The 26,556-nt window shown below is 29.6% G+C and overlaps 3 protein-coding genes across 3 annotated transcripts; 1 reads left to right on the top strand and 2 right to left on the bottom strand.

The window, feature by feature from the left end:
- Positions 1-4,358: 4,358 nt before the first annotated feature.
- LOC131616427 (auxin-binding protein ABP19b-like) lies at positions 4,359-5,061 on the bottom strand. The gene has a single exon (XM_058887757.1). It carries the CDS (start codon positions 5,059-5,061, stop codon positions 4,420-4,422), a length of 642 nt encoding a protein of 213 aa, XP_058743740.1. The 3' UTR covers positions 4,359-4,419.
- Positions 5,062-13,690: 8,629 nt separating this feature from the next.
- On the top strand, positions 13,691-16,341 carry LOC131616425 (E3 ubiquitin-protein ligase SPL2-like). The gene is made up of 6 exons (XM_058887755.1): positions 13,691-14,134; positions 14,254-14,355; positions 14,585-14,752; positions 14,881-15,002; positions 15,395-15,514; positions 15,763-16,341. The coding sequence occupies exons 1-6, from the start codon at positions 13,769-13,771 to the stop codon at positions 16,046-16,048; spliced, it is 1,164 nt and encodes a 387-aa protein (XP_058743738.1). The 5' UTR covers positions 13,691-13,768; the 3' UTR covers positions 16,049-16,341.
- Positions 16,342-16,454: 113 nt separating this feature from the next.
- Positions 16,455-18,423, bottom strand: LOC131616424 (protein NODULATION SIGNALING PATHWAY 1-like). The gene has a single exon (XM_058887754.1). It carries the CDS (start codon positions 18,252-18,254, stop codon positions 16,590-16,592), a length of 1,665 nt encoding a protein of 554 aa, XP_058743737.1. The 5' UTR covers positions 18,255-18,423; the 3' UTR covers positions 16,455-16,589.
- Positions 18,424-26,556: the final 8,133 nt, after the last annotated feature.

Genomic DNA, 26,556 nt, shown 5'->3' with positions numbered 1-26,556 from the left:
TATCGTACATTTTCCTCCATTACCGTACTTTAAAATTGCAACTCATGTTCTGCATTAAGCAATAGGATAGATATTGGAAGTAGTATATCTAATAATGGGTATAACATGATTGAATTAGAACCTAAACCAATGGATTTCAATTTACTTGTCTTCAATAGTAACACAAAAAATAGTATGTGGATTTCAATAATAATATTCAGTTATTTCAAAATGTAAAATAGATTTCATAAAACTGCAAATAGAATAAACTATGTTGATTACAATTTAGCAGTTTGCAAAAGTAACCCATCTTATTATCTTATTATATTTTTAGTTACTCTAAATAAAGAATAAACCAACATATTTTACATAAAAAAAATAACACCACAAACACAAAATAAAATAAAAACATAAAAAAAAAACTTACATGTGAGTGATAGAATAAACTTGATTAAGAAAGTGTCTGTCTAGTAGAATTCTTTGCCCTGCTCAATTTTAACAATTGCGCAAATTGCAAAATTAGAGAAGGGAACACACTTTTAAAAATAATTTAAAATTATTGATAACTACGAATAAATGTCAAGATATAAATACAACTTAAATTTATCATTTATAAAGAAATATTTTAAAATATATTGAAAATATCTATAGCAATATATTCGACACGATTTCTTTAAATTATAATAATTATAAATAACAATTTAATAGAGTTTACCGTGCATCGCACGGGTAGACGTCTAGTTAAGTTAAAAATATCAAAATCTTAAATTGTTACTTACATTAAATATATAATTTTTTTTAAATCAAAGTTTTTTTAAAAATATGTTGTTAAAAATAATTAAGTGATTTTAAATATTCAGCTATTTATAAAATATAATTTAAGAGAAAGAATATAGAATATAAATTAAATCGTAATTTTAAATATTGAGCTATTTATAAAATATAAATGGAATATAAATGGTTGAGATAAAAAAGGAGAAAGAATATAAATAATTGATATAAAAAAGGGAATAATAAAAAATAATAATATAATAAATAAATTAAATTGATGAAATAGATTTGTAATTATTATAATTTAATGGGATGAAAAATTTATTTACTAAACAATTAATCAATTTAATAATAATGAATTGATATGTCAATTTTTTTAAGAGGTGAACGTGGGGTTAAAGAAAATGAGTATAAGTGATTGAGATAAAAAAGGAATATAGAATGAGAGTGTAAGTAGTTGGGATAAAAAAGAATATAGAAGGGCTCCTTGGAAATGGTTTATAATTTATTATAATTTATAATTATAATTAATAATTAAATCACATCTATTGAAAAGAGAATAAATGGTTGAGAAAAAAAAAGGAAATACATTAACAACAAACATGTTCTTGTTTTTTCCAATAAATGTGGTTGAGATAGAAAAAAATTGCAAATATTAAGTAAATAGGTTTAGGCGGGAATTGATTGCATTTAGGCGCTTAAAATGGTACGTAATATTGTGTTTTAATATATTAAGGATATATATATATATATATATATATATATATATATATATATATATATATATATATATATATATATATATATATATATATATATAATATGTAACATTAGAATATGATTTATTTTTTAAAAAATATTTGATATATAAACTCAAATAATACGTATGAGTTTAGCTATCTCATCCTTACATTATTAGTTTTTATAAAATATAACTCTTGTAGGTTTAAAATACAATCATTTCATTATTATAAAGTAACTTTTTATTGTTATGAAAAGAAGATCTTTTAATTTCTAAATTTTTAAATTTTCGATTATTATATTATTAATTTTTATAACAAAATATCTTATTTATTGGTTAGTCTTTTAATTAATTTGAAATTATTATTTTGAAGATACTTGAATACTGTACTTTGAAACCTATATTACTATTTATGTTTATTAAAATTATTGATTTAGGCAGAACTTCCTTTTTTTTTTCTTCTAATATACTAAACTCTCTTAAGCTACGTGCGAACAAGGGCTTGGAGGGAACTATAGTGGACCAACCATATCGATTCCGACCGACCACCACAAAGGGAACTCTTTTCTTCCACAATCATATCAACACACAAGAATTATCCTTTTGTTAATCTCAAATACAGGCACATCCAACAACTCTCCACAATCCACATCATTTTCTTACTAATCCCGTTGATTACACATAGGTTCACAACCTTACTGAGAAGTGCATTATATGATGACTCTTCTTTTTCATTTTCCCACGTTTCTTGAGCTCAACGATTGGCTTTCCCCATATCTTGGATTTTTTTAATTGATTGACTTTCTTGTTTTTCTTCACATTGTCCCCTACCTTCTAGACCAAGATTTTCATCATTTCTTTCTCTAAAGACAATTAATTCCTTTTTTTTGTTTTCCCTACATCCCCATCTTTTCTCATTTCTTGTTTGCGTCCAACAATAATACTTTATGTGCCGAAATCGTCACTATTACAAAAAGCATTTCTAACATCGGACGCCCAATACATTTTACATCGGTAAAAGAATCGAGGTAGCGAAGGGCATCATGAAAAATAATGACTTAACACCTCGATTTTTAAAATACCAAGATAAAAGTTTATTATGGCATGGACTCGAACCCCAATTTGTGCACTTTTATTATTTACAAAAACTAGCGCATTTTTTATCTCGTTTATCATAAAAACCTAAGGGACATTAGTTTTTTTTAATAAAACTCGTTACAGTATTTACAAAGAATATTACATTAATTGTCCATAAAGATCATATGTTGGATATTTAATTCTTTAATATTCTGGGCTCGATCAAATATTGGGAACCTTTTTTCTCAAAACAAAACAAAAAGTTTGTTAAAGGATATTTTTTACAGATCTTGTATGAATTTATTTATGGTAAAAAAATGGGTAAGATAATTAATATTAATAATCAAAAATATTTTTGAAATAAATAAAAATTTAATAGAACAAACCTTGAACTCAATTGATTTTCTACTATTGCAATCCATCGAAGAGAACTTTTTCAAGTTTCCTTATGTTTCAAGTGATTCATTTGTTTCATTAGATTTCCAATATCGTAAGAGAACTTATATATATATAATGGACGTCCCTTTGGTTTCACACGGATCACTAATGGTGGATTCTTGAGTGTTGATAACCTTTATATGGATGGAAGAGATTTGTTTAAGGTCGTTGAATGAAAATAGTGAAAGAAACACTTAACTATCATCTCGGTTTTCAATAAAATCGAGGGGTTAAAGTAAAATCATTTATTCCTAGAATATTAAAAATACATTGTATGAAACAAATCTTCGCAGAATATCAAATTGTTTACCCAGAATATTAAAATTACAGCATGAGCAGGTCGCGTAAAATATTTGTTGCATACAATGTATTTTTAATATTCTAGGTAAACAATGTAACAATTTTTAAAAAAAAAAATATTTTACTCTAACCCCTCGATTTTAAACCAAAACTGAGGGGTTAGAGTAATTTTTTATTTTTTAAAATGGTTAGATTATTTATCCAGAGTATCACAAATACATTGTATGCAATAAATCTTTGCATAATATCAAGATTGTTTATTCAAAATATAAAAAATCCAGCATGTCCAGGTCCCATACAAGAAGGTAGAGATCCGTCTCGAATGTCAAACATGCCTTCACCAAGATTGATTGTTGATGCTATGATTATCACTGCTTTCGCTAGCGTATACAATTTGCATGCTTAGAATGCATCCAACTTGTAATCAAGTGTGTGCATATCCAACTTCTAGTTTGGTCATCATAACACACATAAGTTCATATCAACGAAGTATTGAAGTCTGAGGATTTAGGAGACCATGCATGACATGGTATCCCATATCATCTAAGTCATGTTGTATGTTCATTATCCATATCCTCCGGTCTCCATTCCCTTATTTCACAAAGGCATAAGTTTGCACCTCAGAGAGTCACTTCTATAGAAAAGTATCCCTCAGTATTGAAGACTTCATAAATATTATAGGTCATTCTCAGGTTCTCCGCCATTCTAATGAATGCTTTTCTAAATTTTGTAAGATCTTCCTCCTCCGTATGTTGAACTCCAAATTAGAGAATATTGGTTTTGGCTCCCTCTCTCTTTTTGGATTTGGATTACGTTGTTGTTAATATACCATCTTCTTGATTCCAAAAAAATTTGAAATCGATATTCGTGATTTTGTTGGTTTATATATATATATATATATATATATATATATATATATATATATATGTCAAGCGAATGTAAGGGATGAAAATCTATATAGATGTAAGCAAGAATTTCTTTAGATTAAATTGAAGTAAGATGTTATAGATATTGAGTCTTGATAACAAGCAAATTGTTCAATAAAAAACCATTGATATAATTTAAGACTTTCATTAATTTTTATTTTCAAACGAGCATATAACTAAGCAATTCTATCCACTGCCGCCAAACGCAGCCTTAAGTTTCTCAATTTGTGACACATCAAGTAGAGTAGTTTGTGCAATGACAGAAGTTGGTAAGTCATTCCCAAATAAAAGAAAATCAGCTACATGCACACCAGGACTTGAGCTACTTAAAGCTCCAAAAGTAACAGCTTTTTCTTTACCAGAGTTAATCACAAAATGCAATAGTCCTTTTGGAATAACTATAACATCAGCAGGTTTAACAGTTTTCACATAAGCTTTTGCTGGTGTAATAAATCCAACAGTTAATTCACCTTCAACAATGATAATTAATTCACTTGCATCTGGATGACTATGAATTGGTACAGTTCCGTTTACACCAACGTCTACTCTTGCTGCAGCAATACCAAGTCCATTAAGACCCGGTAAATTTGCGACGGTTGCGGAGGTTAATCCGCTGTTAAAAGGTGCTACTGGCTTTCCCTCTACTAAGCCAGAGAACACAAAATCATCAACAGTTACATTTGCTTCTGGTTTGCATGGATAAGATCCTGAAGGGGTTTTGGGAAGTGATAAATCTGCTACACAGAAATCAGTGGCAGAAGAAATAGTATGAAAGGTGTATGATGAGAGAAATGCAAAAATGAAAAATAGAATGTGAATAGTATTCATCTTTTAAAATTTAGGATAAGAGAATTTAGGTTGAGATGGAAGATATATATATAGCCCTAAACTTATAATACGTATAAATTATTATTATTTTATTTTGAAGATACGAAGTTATAAATACTCTAGATATTTTAAAGATATTTGGATATTTTATTTAATTTAAACTTATTACTTTTTATGTGTATTAAATTGTTTTAAAAGATTATTAATTTTAGAAAAGATTCTCACGTTTTTCCTAATGTTTTATATTCTTGTATTTCTTTCAAATTCAATTTTGGAATAAATTTGTGATTAACTTTTTAAAGCTTATGTGACCATTAACATATTATAAAGCAGTTTTAACTGTTTACTATTTTTGCAACTCTCAAAGAAATTTGTGGATTTTGATAAATTGAAAAGTCGAATTGATAAAGTTTTCATATGTAACTGTTTCCATTTTGCAAGGTAAAAGAAACATACATTTATATTATTAATAATTAAATTAAATAATTTTATTGGATTCAATATTTTTAACTTTTTTTTTCCAAAAAATCAAATTAGCATATATTAATATATCCAAAAATAACTTCAATAATTTTGTTGAATTCTTATTTTTTTTAACCTTTTTCTATTCTTCAAAAACTCTTCATTAGAAATAAAAAAAGAAAGACTTAAACAATACTTTAAAAATATTTATAACTGCTCCAAGCAAATGTAACTGTTGATGATTTAGTGTATAGTATCTTATAACAGTTACACTTTAATTAGGGAATTCGTAAATTATTTTTTGAATTATTGTGAAGTCTTGTTGGATTTATAAACTCTTTATTAATTTGGGAAGCTAAAAATTATATTTGTAACTGCTCTCTTATATGTGTCATTATTATAAGTGTTCCATATTCTTGTTATTAAACAAATAAATGACAGTTTTGTTGTTGTATATATATATTAGGCTTAATGTTTAATTTGTTGATACTTTTCACGCATGTTATTTCTCAAAAATATCTTCGAAATCCTAATATTCAATATTTGATAATAATACTAATAACTTTAGTATTTATTTTATAAATATTATATGATCTAATTAATCAAATAAAATCAATAATTATATATTTTTATAATTGTATAGATTTGTATAGATTTATTACAAATTTATTATAAGTAAATGTTTTATATATAGAATAACATGATTTATTGGAACATTTTCATAATTGTGCTTTTAAAATTTTCATAACTACCTCAATTTTTTACTATAGTAATTAAAATTATTTTTTACCTCAAATTTAATATTTATAGTTTATTTACTATATTTTATATATTATTTTATATACTATTTTTATTTATATTTTATTTTTAGTATAGTATATTTTATATATTATTTTATAATGTATCCTTCAATAAGTAATATGATTTACTTTTAAATAATATATTAGTTTATAATCTCTCCTTCCAAGATTAATTTATCCTTCAATATATATTTTGTTTAGTTAGAAAACAATAAATTTCCTTTAATAAATATATTCTTCAATATATTATTGGAACATTTTCATAATTGTGCTTTTAAAATTTTCATAACTACCTCAATTTTTTAGTATAGTAATTAAAATTATTTTTTACCTCAAATTTAATATTTATAGTTTATTTACTATATTTTATATATTATTTTATATACTATTTTTATTTATATTTTATTTTTAGCATAGTATATTTTATATATTATTTTATAATGTATCCTTCAATAAGTAATATGATTTACTTTTAAATAATTTATTAGTTTATAATCTCTCCTTCCAAGATTAATTTATCTTTCAATATATATTTTGTTTAGTTAGAAAACAATAAATTTCCTTTAATAAATATATTCTTCAATAATATATAATATATTATGTTTAATTTCTTCTTCAATAAATTTATTTTTATTTAGTAATAAAAACATCACGATATTCATAGGAAAGAAAATTTTTAATTTAACGGTAATTATAAACTTATCATTTAATTCCAATGACAAATACCTATACATATATTATTTTATAAAAAACATAATAATTTAACGGAAATATTAATTGAATGAGTATAAGAAATTAGAAGCACTAATTTAATGACAATAATAAAAGGTTAGTAATATTTTTATGATAAAATGTTATCCGTTATAAATATTTCAAATATTTGTTATTGGTAAAAAAAACACGGACAATAATAGGTGAAAACACAATTTTCACAAGATTCAATAAATTAAATAATAATAATAGGTGAATACACAATTTTCATAAGACCATTTTGATATATGATTAATTTTAAAAAGGTAATATGTTATAGTCCATCATTTTTTTTATTTTCTTATATATGTTTAATATAAGTACTTACTAATAGAACATCAAATTAATTTATTTTATTTTAAATTAATTAATTTTATTTTATTTTGATTTTCAAATTTATTTTTGATTTAGAAAGTTAATTTTTTAGACTAGATCAATTTGCTTTTAAAAAAATTGATTCAATCAACTAAGTATGATTTCTTTTATAATTTTTTAAACAAAAATATCATATATCTAATTTAAAATGGTATATGATATTATGATATGATACAAGCAAAAATAAAATTGACATGAAAAAATGTTATCATTTTTTATAATAAAATTTTAGCATTTATTCTAAATTTACATTTAAATTTTTATATTCAAATATCATAAGAGTCATTTTTTATTTGTGTTAGTAAATTATTTTAGAAGCTAATAGAGTTTGACATTTTTTGCTTTGTTTTAGTGAATGAGATGATATAATTTTATTATACAAAACATATATTATTATATATTATTATTTAATAAATTCATATTAAAATAGGTTTTAGTCTAAAACTAAAATACAACTTACTAATATTTATGATATATTTAAATTTATTATTAGCAATATACATTGAAATTAGACATAATTATATACCTATGCAAGTTGTATTTATACTTAAAATTACTATAAATATTTATTTTAGACATGAGAGAATTATGATGTATGAAAAACACAACTTTCTTATGAAAAACACAAATTTGTCATTCTTTTTATTCAATTATTTTATTATATATTAAATAAAAGATCTATTTTATATATTTTCTACGGAACGAGACTACTTAAAATAGACATGCCCTAGGATGTATGAAAAACACAACTTTCTTATGAAAAACACAAATTTGTCATTCTTTTTATTCAATTATTTTATTATGTATTAAATAAAAGATCTACTTTATATATTTTCTACGGAACGAGACTACTTAAAATAGATATGCCCTAGGGACCGAGAATACTTAACTTTTTATTATTTAATTTATTTTTTCTATTAAAATAAACAATACAATGAGCCGTGACTACTTAATTTGTATATCTAATTTTATTGAACTAACACAAATTTTCTTTAAAAATTAATAAAAGAATTCTACACTATACAATTTTCATATTTAGATCACAAGCACAAATTGACATATTTTTATTTGTTATTTTTAATAGTATATTTTTTATCTATATTTTTGTAATCATTACTTTAACATAATTATTTACTATTTACAATAATGTTGTGCAACCCTCCATCCTCCAAATAGATTTGATGTTTCTTTATTTTTTGATTTCCTTCTTCTGCAAGCTTTCTCAGTATCAATACATATTTATTAAACTGATCTTTTATATAATTTAAAGATTTATACTATCATATATCATTTTTATCAATTAAATAATAATTAATTAATTTTATGGGAGACATTTAAAATATTAATTCAATTATATATATATATATATATATATATATATATATATATATATATATATATATATATATATATATATATATATATATATATATATATATATATATATGAGAATAAGTTACAAATATTTTTATAAACATAAAAAAGTTTAGTGTTGATACAATTATTATTATAAACTGTAATAAGTTATAAATATTTTTATAAATAGGAAAAAGTCAACTGATGATATAATTATTTTTATAAACGGGAATAATTTGCAAATATTTTTATAAGTGTGAAAAATCAATTGTTGATACAATTATTTAACGAGTTAATTTTTTTTTAAACTTACACAAAATTTTAAAAAATTAGAAATGCCCAAATTATTTTATAATTTAAAAAAAAAAATTAGTTAAGTAAACTTTTTTATGTATATTATTAATAACAATGACATATTATCTATACAATAATAATCTAACTATAAATAAAATTTATACAATGGTAATCTAACTATAAGTAAAATTTGTAAATTATAAATGTTTTTAAAATTAAATTTTTTACTTAGAAAATATTTAACTCGTGCCTCGCACGGGTCTAAATACTAGTAGTATATCTTATAACAGTTACACTTTAATTAGGGAATTCGTAAATTATTTTTTGAATTATTGTGAAGTCTTGTTGGATTTATAAACTCTTTATTAATTTGGGAAGCTAAAAATTATATTTGTAACTGCTCTCTTATATGTGTCATTATTATAAGTGTTCCATATTCTTGTTATTAAACAAATAAATGACAGTTTTGTTGTTGTATATATATATTAGGCTTAATGTTTAATTTGGTGTAGAGTTATACAATCTATTATTAGAACATTTATGTCTAATCCAGTTTTTATTGAACTTATTTATTATTAATCATACAAATATAATAATATAACAAATTTAAAAATTTAAAAAATTAATCATACGATAGAATAATACTATAAATTAACAAACGTTTTGAAAAAAAAATTATGTTATAATTTTTTTTTTATATTTTCACATTATTAGAAGTCATGCGGCCCGACCAATGACCCACCGATCTGATCAATAACCTAATGACCCAATAGCTTGATCAGATCGATAGTCGGTCCGAATTTTAAAACATTGAATAAATCACCTATATTTTAATTGCTAGAGCAAAAAAAAAACATATTGTCATATTTAAAATACATATTTTAGTCAATATCGATCAATTTATATTTATTAAAGCTTTAAATCTTATTTATTTAAAACACATATTTTAGTCAATTCCAATATATATATATATATATATATATATATATATATATATATATATATATATATATATATATATATATATATATATATATATATATATATATATATATATGTATATATATATATATATATATATATATATATATATATATATATATATATATATATATATATATATATATATATATATATATATATATATATAATTCATTCTTTAAGTGATATACTTCATTAGGATTTAATAAATGATTACAATGGCTATTTATAAGGGAGGGAGAGTATATGTTAGGTATGGTATGATTGTTGTACATAATGTTAATCTCTAGTAATATCTTACTATCTCCTAACTAACACATGCTAATAATGGAAAGTTTCATCTTTAAGTAACTAATTAGCTTACTATATATAAAAGAAAAGCTTCAATAACAAGTTAGCTATTAGTATAACTAACTTTTAACAAATTCTTCTTTCTTGAGTAATATCCCCTACAATTTGGATGACATATGTTTATCATCCCCAACTTGAATAATAGTAAGTGAAATGGTTGACATAAGAGTGGCTTGGTGAAGAAATCTGCAAGTTGGTTTTTGGAAGAGACGTGTATGAGTTTAAGTAGTACAACTTGTAGTTTCTCTCTAACAAGGAGACAATCAATCTTCAAGTATTTTGTGTGCTCATGAAACACAAGATCTGTTGCAATATGAATGGAACTTAGGTTGTCGCAGTAGAGTACATGCAATTTGGAGGATGAGAATTTGATGCCTTCAAGCAAATACAGAAGCCATTGGAGCTCACAACTTGTTGTATCCAATTCACGGTACTCAATTTATGAGGATGACCTAGAAATAGTTAGTTAACTCTTTGTGCGCCATGAAATGAGAGACTTGCATAGGTGGAAACATTGACCAAATATGGATCTTCTGCTCTTTACACAACTAGCCCAATCAACATCTAAAAAACCAATCTAGTGAAGTGATGAATATCTCGAAAAAATAAACCTTGAAGAAGGTAATGTTTGAGATATCCAAGTACTCTAGTTTCTACATTGAAATGGGTGCTAGTCGGTGATTGAGAAATTTTCTAAATTTTTTAGTGATGAAAGTGATATCTAGCTTGCTTGTTATCAAGTAAAGTATTTTTCCAATTAATCTTAGATGGACATCTATGTCATGGTAGGGAGAACTGTCATCATGGAAGGGCTTGATGGAAGGATATGCAAGAGCGTTGACTGGTTTTGCACCAAGGAGGCATGTGTCAGAATTTAGGTCTCAATAGTATTTTCATTAGCATAGGGAAATGCATGTTTTTAAGTGGGTCGCTTCAAAGCCAAGGAAGTAGTTGAGTCAGCCTAATTTTTTTTTTTGGAATTATTTATGTAATATAGCTTTGATCCTATCAAATTCTGCAAAATGGAGAAATGAGTCAGCCTAAATATATTCTTGGAGATCATAATGGAGAAATGAATTATTCACATCCAAGGTGAATGAACCAATTACTCATGGAAGCGATTGGAACGACCAGTCTGAATATAGTTAGCTTTGCCATTGGGGATTATGTGTCAATTGTCAAAATAGTTCAACCCTTCTATTTGGTTGTGGCCTTTAGCAACCATTTGGCCTTAATTAAACCTCTCCAGTGAGCCATTTGCGTGAAATTTGGTTTTAATTATCCTCATGCAACCTATTGTTGTGATATCTGGAGGTAGATCCACGATGTCCCATGTACCTATTTTTTCAAGAGGTGCAAATTCAATTTGCATAGCTTGTTTTCAACTCTCAAATTTGTTGGGCTCAATAAACGACTTTGGTTTAGTTATTGTATTAAGATATATAACAAAAATGATTGTGGAAACGAGACAATTTTAAACAAGATAAGTATTGAGACAAATGATATGATGTACCTGAAGATGATAAGTTTGGTGCATCAATAAATTAATTGCAGAAGTAGTCCTTATGGTAAGACGGACGATGGAAGTAAAGTTGGCAGGTTGGTAGGTGTAACAGTCCGAGCTTTCGGCGTTCCCGGCACTGTCACCTCACGATCTTCTCTACCCCCCTCACTAGTAGAGTTTTTACCTTTCGTGGGAATCGAACCATGTACCCTGGGATTCAAGTACATGTTCATTCCACTCCCACTACCACTTCTTTTTATGTAACAGCCCGAGCCTTCGACGTTCCCAACACTGTCACCTCACGATCTTATCTAGCCCCCTCCCTAGTATAGTTTTTTTGCCTTTCATGGTAATCGAACCTTGTACCCTGGGGTTCAAGTACACGTTAATTCCATTCCCACTACCAATTGGGATAGTAGCTCAAGTGGTAGTGGGAATGGATTGAACATGTACTTGAACCCCAGGGTACATGGTTCGATTCCCACGAAAGGCAAAAATTCTACTAGTGAGGGAGTAGAGAAGTCTGTGAGGTGACAGTGTCGGGAGCGTCTTGCGAGGGGTCTGGGTTGTTACAGTAGGCACTATAGTCATATTATTGTTCTCATCATTAACCTCTGTGGTGATGTTTAGTGGAGGTGGGTCATCATTTTACTATAATTTTGTATATCAAAATTTTAAAAAGTTACTCAAAATTTTAAAAAGTTACTTTCTTTGGGTCCTTTTGGGTTAGATCTCTTCCTCACCCATACATACTCACCATGGAGAATATCATAATTTCTTATGTATCAAGCATTAGAAGTATGGTCTTTTGCATTACAATAAAAGCATATAGGTCTACAAGCATAATTCTTTTTATAGACATACAAATGATTTCTATCATAAGACCTTTTATGATGATTTACAACATGTTCTTTCTTTGATTCTTTATTGTTGAATTTGCTAATAGCCTTTACAAAAATAGTTTGACTTATACTAGGTTTATCAAAATTAGAAAAGCCAAATCCATATTTATTGCTTGAATATCTTTGACTAACACATTTTCCAAACCAATTTGGCATTTTTCATATTTCTTAATCACTTGGTTTAATTCAACAATTTTGTATTCATGATCTTTATATTTATTGCATGTAGAATTTTTTACTTTCTCTAATTCCACTTTTGTCTCATTAGCCACGCTTTCTAAATTTAAAATAATTTTCTTTTGTTTTGAACATTTTCTAATTTTTTTAAAAAATTCATCATGTAATTCATAAAAACCACTTTGTAATTAAAAAATTCATCATGTAATTCATGAAAAACACTTTGTAATTCATCATATGAAGACCTATGTGCTCCGCCTCCATGGGTGTTTTCATTATGATATTAGAGAAATTATTTTTCTTTATTTCCATGGCAGAAACGCAGGGGAGTATACTGAATAGAGAAAATGAGACAAAAACGAAAGAGAGAAGAAAGCACAAGGAAAACAAAAACGAAACTAACCGAAAAAGCCAAAACACCTAACAGAGGGAGCTCACAAACCTGGAAGGATTTTGATTCAGAAATTGAAAAGTAATAGATGAAGAAAAACTTCATTCATTATACAATTCAATTTCAAGTATGTTTTAATTTTAAATAATATATATTTATTAATTTAAATTTCTTTAATTTTTAATTTTATTTCCTAAAAACATTTTTAAAAAAAAAAAAAAAATCAGTTTTTTTAAAGGTAAAATAAACATATATATTCAACTATTTCATTAAAGTATCACTAAACTGTCAGCTCATTCTTAAAAATTTGCAACATCGTGTTCTGCAAACACAATTTGTTCTACTCAACCCTTATGAATCATCAATGTCCTCTCAAGACCAAGTATTAGTTTCCTTTCTCTCCCACATAGCCCTATCCTTCGACGGTGCCGTTTTAGGTTTATCCCTAGCCTACGTCGCCGTCCGCACCATTCAAAAATTCACCCTCACCTCCGCCGCTCTCCGGAAGATCACCCACGCTCCTTCCGTCTCCGTCTCCGACCTACGCTCGCTCCTCGAAGACAACGTCTCGGAGGATGACGGAGGCTCCGGCGATGGGAGAATTGTGATTGTCCGTGGTACTGTTGATGCTAAGTCCGCTGTGGATGGGAGTTGGAAAGCGTTGTGGCCGGGTGTTTTGATTTCTCGGGAGTCTGGTGATAGAGGGGTTGTTCTTCAAAGAACTCAAACGGTAACTGTTTTATGGTTTTGTTTGTTTGGTTAGAATTGTTGGATTATTTGGTTTGGTATTTCAGTATTTGCCATTTTAGGGTTTGATTAGAAGACTAATTATCATTTATCGTCATGAAGTGTATATACAGCGAATGGAAAGGCTTATTTGGATGGACTTCTGATCTTCGAGCCGTATTTATAAAATCTCGGAGACATCGAGAGTCCACATCCTTAAGAAAGGTAATGCATGATTTTGTTACTTGTGGCTCTTATTGTATATAGAATTTCTGGCTCATTCAACTTCAGGATCCTGCTGATCAGGGCATGCTACGAGTGAAAAAGATGAACTTAGCACAATATATGAAAACTTCTAATAATATTTTAGAATATCTTAGTTTATGTCATAGGACTTTTTTCTTATCATTGATGTTGGACGACAGTCATTATTATAACTATATTTTTATTATAGGTCCCTTTTGTTCTCATTGATGTTGGACGACAGTCAAATACCGAGTATGTTGTTGTCAACATGGATGGATCGACACATCCTTTACCTCTTACAACAGTTTATCACAAATTGCAACCCATAAATCCTCCTTATACTCTCTTGCAAGCATTTTTTGGGCATGAATATATGGTATGTTAATATTCACTATAAGTTTGATTTTGGAATTTTGCCTCTCTGGCTCGGTCTCTTGTGAGATTGTTGATTTTGGGTATATGAGATTTACTGAAATGTAAACATATAATGTTTTCTTTCTGCAGGTTGGACTGCTTGATGAAGAGAAAATTCTTCCCTTGGGGAAGGATATCAATGCTGTAGGCCTTTGCAGTTTAAGAAATGGAATTGCTGAAATCAAGTCTTGTGAAGATCTTCCGTATTTTCTGTAAGTTTCTTTTATTTGAAATAAACTGTTAAAATGTTGATCATTGGAAACCATGTTCAATTTAGTATTTGGCATACGCTAGGTAATCATAGTAGGGATTGTTACATTTTTAGGTAACTTACTGCTGTTCCTTTTCTTTACTGATGGTGGTCCTGTAGGAAAAGTATTATGGGAAATGTTAGTTTATTGTTAGACTATTGTTGGAAATTCCACCTTCATTGTGGTCTGCCCCTAGCCGCCTAATTGTGGCACAGTGTTATCAAATATCCGCAATTGCGGCACTATGATGGATATACCGAATTATTGATGTTTTTTCCTTCCTGTTGCATGTTTTAGTGCATTTATGATATGGTATAACTCGAGTATCAGCAAATGATTCATGTTTTCTGTAGGTCTGACTTGAGTAAAAATCAGATGGTTGTAGATCTTTCCTTCAAAACAAGACTACTGTTTTGGAGTGGCATTGTTCTTGGTTCAATGTCAGTTGGGATCATTGGCTATGCAGTTATGAGGTATGTTGGTTTTCTTGACCAATTTCTTTAAACTTATTGTGTACTTGATTCCATTAATCACTTCAGAATTTTCTGTGACTTTGGTTGGATAAATTTTGACACAATGAATCAATGGAGGAATTGTGTAACTTGTTTGGCACCCATTGACGGCCTTAATTTTGATGATGATAAAAAATGCACGAGTGATTTAAAATAATATTGTTATTAGTTGTTAGAATTGATTTGTGGACAAATGTTCATTTTCTCAGGAACTGGAATAGATGGAAACAATGGAAGCAACGAAGGCAGCTCCAACAACAAAGGCAAACAATCACTGAAGTTGATTCTCAGCTAGATGACGACGATATTGAAAATGTTCCAGATGGACAATTATGCGTTATATGTCTGATGAGAAGAAGGCGTTCTGTTTTTATTCCATGTGGGCATCTTGTATGTTGCCAAGGGTGTGCTATATCAGTTGAAAGTGAAGTGGCACCCAAGTGTCCAGTTTGTCGTCAGGAGGTTCGGGATTCAGTTCGAATCTTCGAATCTTGAGTAGACAGGCTGGTTTTTCCATTCACTCTGGCAGGAGCCTTCCATTCCTGTTGATGACGAGTGATGCATTATATACTTGTATAGATCTATCATTTTAGTGAAAACATGCCTTTGCTCGAATTTGATATGAAGACATGAACTTCTCTAATTTATCAGGTTTATCAGATTTTTCCGGAAGAGTTTAAACTCCTCCTCGAAAATGGGTGGCATAATTTAGGGAGAAAAGTCGAATATCTACTGTTTTTGTTGCAAAATCAATGTAAATGAAATTTTCCTTAGTTGATTCTTGTTAATACTTGAAGTTCTTTAATTTTCTTTAGAGTGAGAAGTTACTCAGAGTTGAATCCTTTCTAAACAAACTGAACATGAATTTTACTGTAATGCTTGAGCCTTAATGGAACATTAAAAAACAGACATCAAATTAAATAATTTGCAGCTCTCTTAATCATACAGACATTTTTATAGTTGAAAATTTAGGATAAGGAAGCACTACAATGTCACATGTAACTTCTACACAGAACTCCAACAACAAACTATGCTGTCAATGTTGTTTATCCAATTTCCACAGAGAACAGAAAGAAACAGGTTGCCCCTTCCACCATAGTCCCACACTTGTATTGTTCTCTTCTTCGAGTTTCATCTCCCAATTACTATCATACTTTCTTAACAAAGCTCGACCTCCGTCAATCGCATCCTCTCCAAATATTTCCTCTGCAAACCCTACCTCTTTCATTCTTTCACACCATTTTTCTCTCATTTCGTTCATCTCACGCTGGTTTGTCAATGCTTTCGAAGCCTCGCCTTCCATCATTCTCCTTTCATCATTCTCGCGGCCTTTGAATGCTGAACTGATTGAATCTAAGAACTTCCATAAGTAGTCCACTCGTCGAGAGAATCTAGCCGCGAAATCGCCACAGCTACTGCAGCAACACTCCATGTTGTTCTCATTCAATATCACCCCTTTAGGCTTCATGTCTCTCAACACTTTCAGAAACTCACTTCTTTCATCAGGATTGTTATGATTCAAGTGGTGCAACCTGAATTGAGCGCAGACGATTAAGGTCTCATCAGGTGTGGCGTCAACAATTTTAGCCGTTAATGTCTGCAATGGAATATTATCAAGCTTGTTTATCTGCAGGTTGACATTTATGGACTTAGCATAACCTAGAAGTCTCGAAGAGAAGTTATCACCACATGGACCTATTGAAAATGGTGTCTCCATGTTTTGGTCGTTTTCAGTCGATGAAGCAGTAACCACAGTGAGGCGAACCAGAGGAGGAGGTCCACCAGGTCGACGACTCAAGGCCTCTAGAAAAGTCGGCCATTGCACACCATGAGAGACTCCAATGTCGAGGATATGAAGAGCGCGCGAATCATTCGGCTCTTCAGCTAGAACTTGAAGGATGGAAGCATTTGCTATGTTATTAGGAAAGGAAAACCAAGGACTAACCTCATAGAACTTCAGTAACGACTTTTGGAAGAATCGCGGCTCGGTAGATGCAAAAGTTATAGTCCCTGAAGAGGTAGACGACGAAGATGAAGACAGATGGTGTGTCAACGCTCGGAGACCATGCGCTGCAAGCCGGTGGTTAGCATCACCGGTAGGTGAAGCTAGCTCATGGAGAACATATAAAAGATGTTGCACGCGATTCAGGTTTCCTCCGGTTATTGCTGCAGCACAAGGGTTCAGCAACTGCTCAGCCCATCTACCATCCTTATTGTTTCCATTGTTACAGTTACTTCCATTAGCCTTAGCAGCACCTTTCTTATTCCCACCAGATTTTCTAACCACTGTCCCTTCAAGACCCGCATCTCCATTATCACCTTCATTCATCACACGCCTCTTGACTCTCTTGTTCTTCTGGCTTCGTGATTGTTTCTCGAGACTTGACTCATCATCAACATTTCGTTTCTTCGGTAAATCAGAAAAAGTTACATTATTCGAACTATTAGGCTCAAGGGAAGTCGCGCTCGTGGTAGTAGTACTAGCAGCAGCAACATTGTTCGCGCTGTTTGTTGCATTAGAAGAATCAATAATCACATCAGTTTGATACTGGCTCCTTATATCTTGACTCTGATCCCATAACGGATACTCTTGGATGTAACCGCTGTTATACGGATCATCCAAGAACGACGGAAAGAACGAAACCGAACCTTCAAGCCAGTCAAGAATGTGATCTGAAGTCGGGTTTGGTTCCATAATCATCGCGACGATGAAAAAAAAAGAAAAAAACTTTCAAGATATCAAAGGGTTTGAAAAGGTTAATAGTATTGGATCATTGACCAAAAACAAGAGATCATAGAAGATAGAACCAAAGACTTTTAAGTTTTGAAGTTCAACAGTTTCTCACATGTACTTATAAAATAAAACATTTAGCATATAATAGAGGTGTTATGTTACATTAACAAGTAGTGACAAATAAGGGAATTTTCTAATTGTTTGTGTGCTGTTGGTTTGGAGGATGTGATGTTTTATTGAGATTTTTTAAATGGTTTAACATAGGCAACTAGGAGACGAGGTTGTCTCTTGTTTATGTTGTGTGGTTAACTTGTTGTTTTTGTATTATATTGGAGATTGGTATATACTATTTAAGATTTAGTTTGTGTGTTGAAGAATGTGATAGGTTGTTTTGAAAACTTAGCCGGCAAATATTGTTTGACTAATTGATTATTGTTGAAAAGTTTATGTCTGGTTGGGTTTGTGGAACTTTTTGTACTGTGTTTTGTTGTTCATAGGTGTTGAATTGTTATTATATGTTGTGGAAACAAAAAATGATGGTAACATATTATTTGACACTGATATTTTATTCATTGAAGCTTACATGTTCTTGCTAAAATGTTTTGGACTTTCCTAATTTAGTGAGATTGATTTTAAACTCAAATAACAAGAGATAATGATGTGTTGAAAATATGTACTACCACTAACTTATAAAATATAAGGCTCTGTGTAACCAAAATATATATATATATATATATATATATATATATATATATATATATATATATATATATATATATATATATATATATATATATATATATATATATATATATATATATATATATATATATATATATATATATAAGGCTCTGTTGAAATTTTTTTGTCCATTTTTATAATATTAAATTGATAATGCAATAAAAATAAATATTATGATTGAAATATTTTATGTTAATTTTTATAATATTAAATTGATATACAATAAAAATAAATATTATGATTGAAATAAATTAACTTTGTTCTAAGATTCAGTTCTTATTGACAATATTTATTTATATTTATGTATTAATGTAAATAAATTATTGATATTTATTAATAAATAATTAAAAAAAATAATCATCTCTCTTAAAAAGTAAACTTAAAAAAAAATACAAAATTGTAGTCAAGATTTATTTTAGTCATTAAGAAAAATCAAGAGATCAATTTATTTCTTACAAAATATATAAATAAAAAAACAAGTTTTAGTCTCTAAATAAATTGAGACAATTTAGTCTCTATTTATATTTTGTTTCATTGATGAAAGAAATATAGAGGGAAAAAAATGAAGAGAAAAAAAAAAGGTATCTTATATAAATCTTTTCAAAGACAGTTGCAAAATGGTTATTAATTGGTTGATGTTAATAAGAAAAACTCTTCATTAATTTTTATATAAAATAAGCAGTGATAAAAAAATTAAAATTTAATTACAAACAATTTTTTTGTAACAATCAATATTTTTAAATAAATAATAAATATATTTAATTAATAAAAATAGTTAAAATTTAAAATAATTTTATTTATCTACTTGCTGTATATAAGTAAAATAATTACTAATATTTTTCTTACAATTTAGTACTCATATTATGTTGAAACATGGTGGCTGGCTATGCTCCACTAGGGGTCTTTTTTTTTCTATCAACTCGGTGCTGAATTTTTTAATTTCTTAATTTGGTGTTTAGAATATACTAATTAATCTCTATTACAAGTGTCCCTTTTAGTTTCTTAAATTTTTTGTTATGAAAAGCTCAATTTTGTATTTTGGTTATGTATTTTGTTTTAGTTAGTAAGGATTGGTTGTTAGGAGTGGGTTGAATTTGGTTAGGATTTTGGTACATGGTAATGCTGAGAAACTAACCAATTGTATATTCAATTTTTTGAATAAATTAATGAATACATGAATAAGAGATTCATGGTAATGCTTCTTAAGTTTCAACATGGTATCAATTACCTTCTATTCTCTAGCTCCTGCTAATTAATTCTCCTTCATCTTCTTCTTTAGACATGGTAAGAATAAATCCCTCTGATTTGTACTTGACATAATGAACATATACTAGAGGTACTTGTTCACGATCATCATCCCTCAGATCTCGTGTCTCTGTCTAACCCACCCTTATGATCATCATCCCTCTGATTTGTACTTGTTCCTTGTTCCAAGAGCATTTAAGTTACCACCCTCTGATTTGTACTTGACACCCCATCAAAAGGCACGAAAAGACCATAATAACCTTACACACAGTTTTCACCATTTTGCCAAATTTACTAAAACGAAGTGAAAATTTCAAAACTCCAAGGCGATTTCAGAAATTTTCCCTTGATACCAAAAATTCTTTAGAAAAAGTAAGTAAAATATCAAAAAAGTGGGAATATTCGGGAGAAAATCACGAAAATTTCAGAATTTCCGGGAGAAATTCACGAAATTTTCAGAAACTCTGGAATTTCTTACTAGAAATTTCAACAATTATGGTATTTTGGGAGGTTATGTTGCCGGAAATTCTGAATTTCTGGTAGTTCAATTTTTTTTAGAAAATTAAAAAAATTTAAAAATTTTTGCTACCTTCTCTTTCACTGATTTTTTTTTCGTTTTTTCATTTTTTTCCAGAGGACCAAAGGGAAGAGCAACACCATTGCCAATAGGATCACTGATAGAGCAACAACGGGTTAGATGACATGCTCTGACCAGTTCTCACCAGAAACAGATGGTTGAGCAGACGCATGGCCAGTTTCGTGCACTCCGATGCTGCGCTGCTAGAGTCTTTATTAATGTGGAGGTACCTGCTATTGTGGAGGTACTTGCAGCTGTGAAGGTACCTGTACCTATTGCTGATGAGGTACCTCTTGAAGAGGTTGCTGTTGAGGAGGTTCATGTGTCAGCTGAGCAAGTTCCTGATGCTGATGAGGTGTTTCTCATTCCTCTCACACCTCCTGTTGCCGGCGATGATACGCCTACTAATACAAACGTCATCGCTCGTGCTTCTACAAATCCATATGTTTACACAAATGAAGCCTTTTCAAGAGGACCTAGTGATCGATCTGTTCTCACAGGGTATGTTGACCAAGTCGCATAAAGAGTATAGCGAAGAGGTATATATGTTATATTTTTTAATTGTAAAATGTTTATTATGGTTCTGTGATGTGTTGAACGTTTACTAATAATTTTTTTAATTTTGTTTCCTACATGAACGTCTGACCCTGAAGGTTGCATCTCACACGGTTCGAAGTTGAAGAACTTCCCACTGAGTCTGATGCCTGAGCAGGTCTGACATATTGTTTATGATTTCAATCATACAGAGTTTGCCGACTGCTCACTGACCATGCTCGACACCTCCCTTATGTCTACTTTTGTTGAGCGGTGGCACTCGGAGACATCTTCCTTTAATCTTCCATTTGGAGAGATGAATATCACTTTGGATTATGTCTCCTCGTTGTTTCATTTTTCCGTCGCCGATAGATTTTTTAAAGGTCCTGTCGCTAACCAGGAGACATCATTGCTACAGGTAATAGAGGATCTGCAAGTCGCTGAGGAGGCCGTGCTAGAAGAGTTTGTTTTTAACAGGGGACTTCATCTTCGGATTTCTTGGCTACGGGACAGGTACCAGGAGCTTGTGGAGGTAGGGAAGTATGAGAGTGCTGCTAGGGCGTACATGCTACATTTAATGGCATGCACTCTCTTTACGGATAAGTCAAACAGTTATATTGATGTTCGATACTTGTAGTTGTTTAGTAGCCTAGAAGCTCCATGATGGACTTGGAGAGTAGTTGCATTGGCCATGCTTTATACGACACTTGGAGTTGTGATTGTGCCTAAGACCAAACAGTTTTTTGGTAATTTAAGTCTATTACAGGTATACTAGGATTTATTAATTGTTTTAATTTAATTGTTGTATGTGAAATTAATTAGTTTTTATTTATTCAGTTTGGATATATGAGCATTTCCCCCACATCGGCGATAGGAGAGTGCATCATGCCTTAGAGGATGCTCCACGTGAGAGGAGATGGAAGGGCAGACAAGCTTATCATGGCAGTGTTGTTGAGTATAGGAGGAGGCTTGATGCTCTGACAGTAGGGTCTTCTAATGCTGGGGGGCTTCTGATGCTAGGGATTCTTATGTTGAGGTACAGGTTGACGACGTGGTGCCACCACCACCTCCACTAGACACAGATGACCATGTGGACCTTCAATTGATCCTTGTTATTATGGATAGCCTCATAGCTTTGATAAACCCGGATGGTGAGGTTTTTACAGGATTACCTCGTCTAGCACACATAACCCATGAAGGGTCTATTTAGATTTTTGATTTGATAGTTGTATTTTTTTTTGTATTTTTTGTGACTCATACTACTTATCACAATACTTTTTATTGCATAATCTTTTGGCGATTACATGTTTCGATTCAAAGATGAACATTACATTAGGCAATACATCAATACTAAATTAAAAATAACTAAACATGGAAATCTAGGTACTATCCGGTGATTCTGGACGTTTCAGCATCTTGATTATGTCGTCGAAAAATCTTGGAATTTGCGCATCAAACTCAATCGACCCCTTAGTTGTCGTACGACAAAATGATTTCCACAAAGTTGCCACATCTTCATCGGTCTTCGACTCAATCAGATTGTATTTCACCATTCCATTACTATCAATTCAATCTTTCTCACCCTTCTGTTATCGCTATCAGGCAGCAATTCATTCAACTTGTATGTCAAGTTGGCAAAAGATGTGGCGCCATCCGGAAGCTTGAATTCAACAGGAGGACTGTCTCCGTTGAAATAGGCTTTGCCTTAATAAAAAATTGAGGAATAGTCATTTTTTGAGATGTATTTCTCTATAACATATACCCCTATTTATACAACTTTGGATTTATTCTAGACCACACAAAATTGTCAGTAAAATCACGATCCTACAAAACTGTCGATAAAATTCTAATTGTTAAATTTTTTTGAATTAATACAGTACCAAAAGTTTTTCCTTTCAACTAAATTTCCAATACGGAAATTTTCAAAAAAATTACAACTTATCAAAAATTTTAAATAAACATCAAAAAATTTATACATACCAAAAATCTTTAATATGTCAGAAATTTTGTTGAAAAAATTGATATTTTTTGACAGGATATTTTTAGTATTAAGGAAATATGAAAATTGAAAGATGTCATATACTCCTATAATTTTGTTAAATTCTCATGTTTAAACGATAAGATGGAATCTTCTTTCCATATCCCTTCATTTATTTCACTCTGTTCAACTCTATTCTTCTACTAGCATGTACAATTGTACACTGATAACCTTAATCTTAAGCATTTATTTTAAAATAATGATAAATCACAAGAAGACAAACCGATAAAATCTTTAAACAACCCTTGTGAAGAAACAAACCAAACACTTACTCGAAAATAGAAATCATTAACGTGTTGATTTGCACATACATGAACCCTTCGTGGAACTTACTGGTGTAGTTTCCCTTGGCTTATCTATGTCGTAAAAATCGATGAATTTGAAAAGCAATCTTATATGTAAATGACTTACTATATATTAGTATTAATTAACATTATTTGTCTGATGCTAAAATTATAATAATATTGTTTTCAAATATTTAATAGTAAGCAAGCTATGCGTGGCGTCCCTTCTTCATCTTTTCTTTTAACTTATACAGTGTACTTTTAATTTGTTTATTTGCTTTCATATTTAAATTCAGTTTATTCTCTAGCTACTTAACCAACAAGAAGAACTTTTTAAGAGTTACATATGTTTATTGAATTTATTTTCATGCACCAGTACGATGTATGTATATATATATATATATATATATATATATATATATATATATATATATATATATATATATATATATATATATATATATATATATATATATATTTAAAAACCCTCATACTTGATACATTCCATATATATATATATATATATATATATATATATATATATATATATATATATATATATATATAATTTTTATTTTTTAGTTTGATGCCAATCCAAGAGTGTGAAGTTAAAAATAAACTTTAAAAGAGATATTTTAAACTTTGAATAAGAGACCTTCAAGCTTGATTTTTTTGCTTTACTATTTATTTATTTATTTATTTATTTATTTATTTTTTTGGATGTAAATGGGTGTCTTTAACGCTCAAATTCAAAATAGATTTTACTTAAAATTTAAGATAATCAAGCACACTTTGCATTGAAATTCCTAAGCTTATAAATTTTACGAGATGTACAAATTCACCCATTGACCAAAATTTTAACAACTAGTATAACATTTAAAAATGATTCCTAGAAACTCTATTCTTGTTGTGATTTGATTTATAATTTGATTTTAAATTTGACTCTTGATGAACAAATATGAATACTCTTGAGTTTATCATTGTTGTTAAACTATAGCTATTTTTGTCTTTTATGTATTGGGCTTCTTAACTTCTTTTATGTATTGGGCTTCTTAGCTTTAACTTAGATTGATCCATTTAGTTGGGCTCTCTATTTTTAATTTATTTTTCCTGTTTTTTTTTATTAACCACGAATATAAATAAAGGGGTTGTTATTACCATCTTTATGTATTCTTCATCGCCATCGTGAAAATCTTAAGTATCTCAACTATGTTTTTCTTAGGATTTCTAATGAGTTGTTTCTCTGAGTTTTGAATGATCCTTCTGCCACCTTGATTAGTTTTCACCCACAGCCCAAAAATGTTAACATTATTAGCACTGTTTGGGGATTGTAGTGTTTTGACAGTGTTTTTCATTGTGGCCAATGTTAAAGCGGTAAAGCGGCAAGCAACAAAAGTTTTGGAAGTATTTATTCGGAAATTTATCGTGTCCACACATATTAGTGATATCGAACTGCCATTCAACGGTGTCCACGGTTATTAGTTTGGATTGAATTGGTAAAAAGTAAATGTGGGAATTAAACATATGAACAAGAATACATTCAAAATACAATACTCATAACAAACTTAAAACAAACTTAAACATATCGATAAGTCGCACTCAACATACAATACTCATCAAAATCATCACATATCGCTCACAACAGTGCCCATCTCTGCAACACTGAGCTGAGAGAGCAACCATATTACTCTTGTCAACGATCTCTCAACCGACTCAAACAACACTGAAGCATTAAGCTTCGATACCCACGTAATTATTAGCTCTAAATCTATCTCTAGAATCTAGAAACTAATAGATTTCCTTCCCTAATCAAAATTTGTGAGGTTTATCTCTACAACAACACAAATCCAAACATAAATGCAAAAAGATCAAGGAAAGCACAAAATTGATTTGTAAAGCATATATTATACAACACCATGATCAATACATATACATATGTTCAAATTAAATATACAAACATAACCAAAAAATGAAGAATACAAAGAGAAGAGAAGAAGAGGAACCAAACATTATTTGGTTTGTCAACACCAATCAATGAGAAATTCGACTTTCGATCATCAAGATGCAACCCCATTTGATGTTTCTAAGTCTCCCTCTACCAAAAAATGAAGGTTGATGGAGGTGGGAACAAATACCCCAAAACATGAGTATAAACAAATTAAACCTATTTACACACTAAACAAGTGATTATTCAACGGAATTTACATAAAAACACAATAAGTGCCACAAAAAGCACTACAAATTGGCACTTATCAGCCAATGGTGCCACAGTTGAAGCATAACATTGGTAGTCTTTGGTAGCGAAAACCAATCTAGTTAACTCCATTAGTTGTGCTACTCATATACAATCCGTTTTATAGGTTTCACAACACTGATTTTGATTCCGACTTTGATCATGCTGGTCCTGTCCTCCATCTCATAAAGGCTTGCTTCAATCACCTATTCTATTTTTTCACCAATCTTTATTCCCATTTGAAAGGTTTTCCATTAATTGGGATACCCCATATTTGAACCCGAATATAGATCCTCTCTGCCCCTATATATGCTGCCATCCCTCATGTTGTTGATCCAATGGGTGAAAAACCATGAAAACTAAATAAATAAAACAAATCAATTTTGAAGAGAGAGAAAAAGGAGAGATTAAGGGCTGAGATTGAAGCAGAACCTAAACCTGAGATAATCCACAAGAAAGGAACCAAATCCAACCCGAATATAGATCATCTCCTGCCCTATATGTGGATAATTCCATGTAAGACAGGGGTTTGACACCATCCCAATCTTGTAAAATGAACCACAAATTTATGAAAATCCATGGGCTGCCTTTAAGAATTCTTCTGTAGTCCTCAATTT

The sequence above is a fragment of the Vicia villosa genome, linkage group LG7 (assembly GCF_029867415.1).
Source record: "Vicia villosa cultivar HV-30 ecotype Madison, WI linkage group LG7, Vvil1.0, whole genome shotgun sequence".
In the NCBI taxonomy this organism is placed as follows: domain Eukaryota; kingdom Viridiplantae; phylum Streptophyta; class Magnoliopsida; order Fabales; family Fabaceae; genus Vicia; species Vicia villosa.
This window is presented reverse-complemented; position numbering and strand designations above follow the sequence as displayed.